The sequence below is a fragment of the Nicotiana sylvestris genome, chromosome 1 (genome assembly GCF_000393655.2).
Source record: "Nicotiana sylvestris chromosome 1, ASM39365v2, whole genome shotgun sequence".
NCBI classification, from domain to species: domain Eukaryota; kingdom Viridiplantae; phylum Streptophyta; class Magnoliopsida; order Solanales; family Solanaceae; genus Nicotiana; species Nicotiana sylvestris.
The window spans coordinates 35,111,235-35,117,518 of record NC_091057.1 but is presented as its reverse complement, the minus strand read 5'-3'; the positions used below and the strand labels follow the sequence as shown (position 1 = coordinate 35,117,518).

The following is a 6,284-nucleotide window of genomic DNA, read 5'->3' as shown; positions in this document are numbered from 1 at the left end:
ATGTTTGCTTTCTGAAGCAAAGTTGCCGAATTCCTTTTGGGGTGAGGCTTTGTTGACCGCCGCACATGTTATTAATCTATCCCTTGCAGTTGCTTTGCAAAGTGATGTTCCAAACAAAGTTTGGTATGGCAAGGATGTCTCCTATGACCACTTGAAAGTGTTTGGTTGCAAAGCTTTTGTACATGTGCCTAAAGATGAGAGGTCAAAATTAACTGCCAAGACAAGGCAGTGCATCTTCATTGGTTATGGCCTTGATGAGTTTGGTTACAGGCTATATGATCCAATTGAGAAGAAGGTTGTGAGAAGCCGTGATGTTATCTTCGTGGAGGATCAAACCATTGAAGATATTAACAAAGCGGGGAAGTTAAAATCTTCAAGTTCTGAAGGTTTAGTTAATCTTGATCAAGTTCCTCATACAAATGGGGATGACACTGGTGGGCTCAATGATGATGGTGATGCCCAGAACCATATTCCAGATCAACATATTGATGGTGATGGGGATAACAATGCTAATGTTGATGAGGTAGATGCTCCTACTCACGAAGCTGTGGACGAGTTAGATATTCCACTCAGGAGGTCTTCTAGACCTCGTACTCCTTCCTCCCGTTATTCACCCAATGAATATGTATTACTCACTGATGGGGGAGAACCAGAATGTTATGCGGAGGCTATAGAAGATGAGCACAAGGATCAATGGATTGAAGCCATGCAAGATGAGATGAAATCTCTGCATGAGAACCATACTTATGAGTTGGTGAAATTGCCTAAGGGCATGAGAGCTTTGAAGAACAAGTGGGTATTCAAAATTAAAGCTGAAGAACATAGTTTGAAGCCCAGACACAAAGCTAGATTGGTTGTCAAGGGATTTGGTCAAAGGAAAGGTATTGACTTTGATGAAATATTTTCTCCTGTCGTGAAAATGTCCTCCATTCGGACAGTTCTTGGTTTGACTGCTAGTCTTGATTTGGAGATTGAGCAAATGGATGTGAAGACTGCTTTTCTTCACGGTGACTTAGAAGAGGAGATTTATATGGAACAACCTGAAGGCTTCAAGGCAAAAGGTAAAGAAAATCTTGTATGCAAACTTAAGAAGAGTCTATATGGATTGAAGCAAGCTCCCAGACAGTGGTACAAGAAGTTTGAGTCTGTTATGGGGGAGCAAGGCTACAAGAAGACTTCTTCAGATCACTGTGTGTTTGTACAAAGATTTTCTGATGACGATTTTATCATCCTCTTGCTATATGTGGATGATATGTTGATTGTGGGCAGGAATTCTTCTAAGATTGACGAGTTGAAGAAACAGTTGAATAAGTCTTTTGCAATGAAAGACTTGGGTCATGCTAAGCAGATTTTGGGCATGAGAATTACTCGTTCGAGAAACGAAAGGAAGCTTTACTTGTCACAGGAGAAGTACATAGAACGTGTACTGGAGCGCTTCAATATGAAAAGTGCTAAGTTGGTTCGCACACCTCTTCCTGGTCATTTGAAGTTGAGCAAGAAGATGTGTCCAACAACAACAGAGGAAAAAGAGAGAATGGCCAAGATTCCTTATTCCTCTGCCGTTGGAAGTTTGATGTATGCAATGGTATGCACTCGACCAGATATTGCTCATGCAGTCGGTGTTGTTAGCAGATTTCTCGAAAATCCAGGAAAAGAGCATTGGGAAGCTGTAAAATGGATGCTCAGGTATCTAAGAGGAAGCTCACGTGAATGCTTATGTTTTGGAGGATCAAATCCAATTTTGAAGGGCTTTACAGATTTTGATATGGCAGGTAACCTTGATAACAGAAAATCCACTACTGGATATTTGTTTACTTTTTCAGGGGAGCTATATCATGGCAGTCGAAGTTGCAGAAGTGTGTCGCACTATCTACAACTGAAGCGGAGTATATTGCGGTTACTGAAGCTGGCAAAGAGATGATATGGCTCAAGAGATTTCTTCAAGAACTTGGATTGCGACAGATGGAGTATGTTGTCTATTGCGACAGTCAGAGTGCAATAGACCTGAGCAAAAACTCCATGTACCATGCGAGAACAAAACACATTGACGTCAGATATCATTGGATTCGTGAGCAAGTGGAGAACGAATCACTTCAAGTCAAAAAGATTCACACGAGTGAAAATCTTGCAGATATGTTGACCAAGGTGGTACCAAGAGACAAGTTCGAGCTATGCAAAGAACTTGTCGGCATGCATTCAAACTAGAAGACAGTGTTACCTCCTCTAGATGAATGAGGCTGGAGGGGGAGATTGATATGGTGTCCATCTCATTCAAATGAGTTGGTAGCCAATTTTGTTGACTTTGTATAATTTGGTAGCCAATTTTATTGACTTGGTTTGGTTTGGTAGCCAACCTTGTTGAAATTGTGAAAAGGGTGTGTAAATTGTCAAATATTGTAGGCTTTAGAGAGTGAGGTTTTGGCTATAAAAGGAGAGCTTTAACTCTCATTTCTACACACCAACAAAGAGAGAAAAGAGAGAGCAAGGTATTCCATAAACTATAAGAAAATAGTTTGTGAAGAAAAATAGAGTGTGAGAGATATTGTAGTGAGGTGGAAAAAGCAAAAGAGTGTTTATTTCTTTTGAGGGTGTAGTGGTCTTAGGAGTATTTTTTACTCGTTACTACACAGTGTAAAATTCCTCGCTATAGTGATATCAGTTGCTCTTCTTGGCCGTGGTTTTTTCCCTTATTCAGAAGGGTTTCCACGTAAAATCTTGGTGTCATTATTGCTGCATTTCTATTCTTGCTGATTTAACCATAACTTAGTGTTCTGCGTTTATCACTAATACCGTGAATACTATTTTTACGGGGTTTATTCCCAACAAAAATAGCACGGTATAGCCAGTTTTCGGATTGGTCATTCAAAAATAGTCAACGTTTACGAAGTCAATGAAAAATAGCCACTATTTTGCTACAACAGAGATCGGTCCAACATAATATGCTGAAGTTCGGTGCACCTGTGTATGAACTCCAGCATATTATGCTGGACCGGTATACTTTGCTGACTCCAGTATAATATACTGGAGACTGGAGCACCGGTGCTCCAAACTCCAGTATATTATACTGGACAATTATACTTGCTAGAACTCCAGTATATTATGCTGGAGTTCTAGTGTATTTATGCTGGAACTCCATCATATTATGCTGGAGTTCCAGCATACTTATCCTGGAACTCCAGTATAATATGTTGGAGTTCAAACATACTTATGCTGGAACTCCAGTATAATATACTGGCGTATTTTCCGGGTTTTGAACAATGTTTTCACTCAAATTTATCTTTACATGAAAATTGGCTAAATTTTGATTACTTTTGAAACTGAGCTATTTTTGAACGATCAGTTGTAAATCTGGCTATTTTGGAATTTCTCCTAGATCTAACGGGAAAGTTTTGTCGTGTGTCAGCCGGCACGTTGGTCATGTATAATTATTATTTTTTATATGTGACTGAAAATGAAATAAAAGTATTTTTGGATTTTGAAATTGAAAAAAAATATTATATGGAAGTAGCAGTGTATACACGTAGCATAATATTCAACAAAAGTATTTGGGACCAGCATCTTTTTCTTTTTTGGGACCAGTAGACTGATGTCAATTCAGCTCTAAAAACAAAATTGTTTCAATAATTAAGTTGCTTAATGATATATTAATCTTTAATCATCTCATGATCGTACCTACATACTATGATTATATTTTCTATCCATTACTTTATCAAAGGACATCCGTGCAATAGAAAATAGCATCAATAAATTAACTAAGGCCAAAGAGATTTTTAGAAAAATTCCACTTTGCACTGAAAACAAAAGAATTAGAATCTCATCAGCAGCTGGAAAACATAACACATTCAGATCGTATTATTGGCTTTATTTGTTGATTGGTATGTAATTGCAATCAATCATTTATGATTAGTATATGCGTAAGAAACAATAAACATCTATTGTCACTGTAATTTAGCCGGTTATAATATGTTAATATCATTTATATCACGCTACCTTACGTTATTTGTGATGACCTTATAAGTGACCTGATTGTTTAAATAATTTTTATTTCGGTGCAGTGGTCACCACAATTTACCAAGGGTCACTTGAACACCCTTGGTTAGAAAATTATGCTGTGGTTATAGCTTAAATATTGTTAAAGGGATATAAATTAAATTTTGAACACATTTAAAATGATTGAGAGAGGTATTTTAACGGTAAAGGGTATTCAATTTTCCACTGCAATTATTGAAAGAGTCTTTTAGTAATGAAATTTACCAAGAATGACTTTATAATTCGAACGAATGATGAATTTCTAGGAAAATGCAAAGTGGCGATGTTAAAAATAATTGGTGCATTCAATCATCAGAAAAATATGTGTTAAAATTTGAACATCCTTTGCAAAATTTCTGGCTTTGCCACTATTTTGTTAAATATTATAAAATTAACTCCATTTCTAAACCAAGGTGGTCCATGAACTTCTATTATCTGTCCATTATATATACATCAATTAAAGTTTATGGTTCTTAAGTTCATCAAATGGAAGAAGTAAAGCTCCATGGAACTTCTTATAATTTGTTCACTTATAGGGTTATTTGGGCTCTAAAGCTAAAGGGAATACCTTTTGACTACATAGAAGAGGAACATTCTGATAAATGTCCTTTAGTTATGAAATATAATCCAGCTTTTAAGAGATTTCCAGTGCTTTTTCATGGTAAAAAAGCACTTTCTGAATCCATGGTTATTCTTGAATATATTGAAGATACTTGGCCTCAAAATCCACTTCTTCCCATTGATCCCATTGATAGAGCCATGTCAAGATTTTGGGTTAAATTTGCTGGAGATAAGGTAATCTTCTTCTTCTTTTTTTTAACTATAGCAATTATGAAATTTAGTCAAACAAATTAATTCACCAAGATTTAGTATGAATCTTTTTTCAAAGTATAAACATTCTTTGAGTATCTTATGTATGTATTTTTTTAGAATTGATATTATATGTTTGCCACCCTGCTACAAAAAGGCGGCATGGTATACCTGATTGAATATTGAGTTATTTAACCAAAGGAACATGAATCAATTCTCACTTAATATATATATATTCTCATTTCTTTAATGATGCACCCATATTCTAGAAATTCTAAATCGGTCTTTCCAATTGGATTTGACATAACGACATTTTCACATAGGGACATTGTATTGGGACAATATACTACACAATTGGAGAAAAGCAAGAAAAGGCCATCAAAGAAACAATAGAAATGCTTACAATTATAGAGGAACAAGCTATTGGAGAAGAAAATAAATTCTTTGGTGGTGACAAAATTGGAATTGTGGACTTGGCTTTTGGTATAATTCCTCATTGGCTTGAAGTAATTGAAGATATTGTTGGTGTGAAATTGCTGAAACCTCACTCATTTCCTCGTTTGCTCAATTGGGTTCAGAATTTCAAAGAAGAAACAGTCATTAAAGAGAATCTCCCTAATCGTGATGACATGTTTGTGTTTTTTAAAAATCAAAGAGAGATGCTATTGTCATCTTCTTGAACTTTTACTTTGTTTACTTCTGTTTGATAACTATTGTAAATACTTCTTTTTACTTCTCATGTGTTTATGAAGGTAAAATTTGTTGAGAAATAGCCAGATCCTGAAAATAATAGTCGACAATATATATATATATATATATATATATACAAATTTATACATAATTTATATATTTTTGACTAGCGAATACAGTAGTTTTGACCGACCGGCAAGTTTGTATTTTGTCCAAATTTGTTTATATGCCACATCACCTCTTAAAGGACAATGAATAAGAAAAGAGGCTCGCAAAATTGATGTAAATGACTTTTGGAGAGTGGCAAAAGCAGGGGTGGGCGTTCGGTATTTCGGTTCGGTATTTAAGAATTTCGTTTTGATATTTTGGTATTCGATTTATCAATTGTGTATACCAAATATCGTACCAAAATATTTTGGTATTTATTATTTTGGTTCGGTACGGTTTCGGTATGGTTTCGGTTTAATATTATGGCTTCTAGCCTACAATTTTTTTCTGTTAGAATTGTATCTGCTTAAAAATGTGTAATTACCTCACTGATAAAAAAATAAAAATAAAATTGTGCAATCAAGCGGATGGCAGTATGACACCGAATAAATGTGGAACTTGAAAAGGCAAGCTCAATGGTAGAAGAATGCAAATATTTTTGGCATTAAAAACTTGTCCAAATGGACAATGTAAATAGATCTCTGTGCACATGAACCACCTTTCTATAATACAGAGGCTCAAAGAAACCATAGTCATTTAAGATCATC

At 35.5% G+C, this 6,284-nt stretch overlaps 1 protein-coding gene across 1 annotated transcript; it reads left to right on the top strand.

The window, feature by feature from the left end:
• The first annotated feature begins 4,515 nt into the window (after positions 1–4,515).
• Positions 4,516–5,571, top strand: LOC104224552 (probable glutathione S-transferase). The gene is made up of 2 exons (XM_009776233.2): positions 4,516–4,824; positions 5,163–5,571. The coding sequence occupies exons 1-2, from the start codon at positions 4,516–4,518 to the stop codon at positions 5,517–5,519; spliced, it is 666 nt and encodes a 221-aa protein (XP_009774535.1). The 3' UTR covers positions 5,520–5,571.
• Positions 5,572–6,284: the final 713 nt, after the last annotated feature.

Bases quoted from the DNA above. Each gene is read 5' to 3' on its own strand.
- LOC104224552 (XM_009776233.2), top strand. From the start codon at position 4,516: ATGGAAGAAGTAAAGCTCCATGGAACTTCTTATAATTTGTTCACTTAT. The intron at 4,825-5,162 runs GTAATCTTCTTC...ATTTTCACATAG, and splicing joins TTAAATTTGCTGGAGATAAG to GGACATTGTATTGGGACAAT.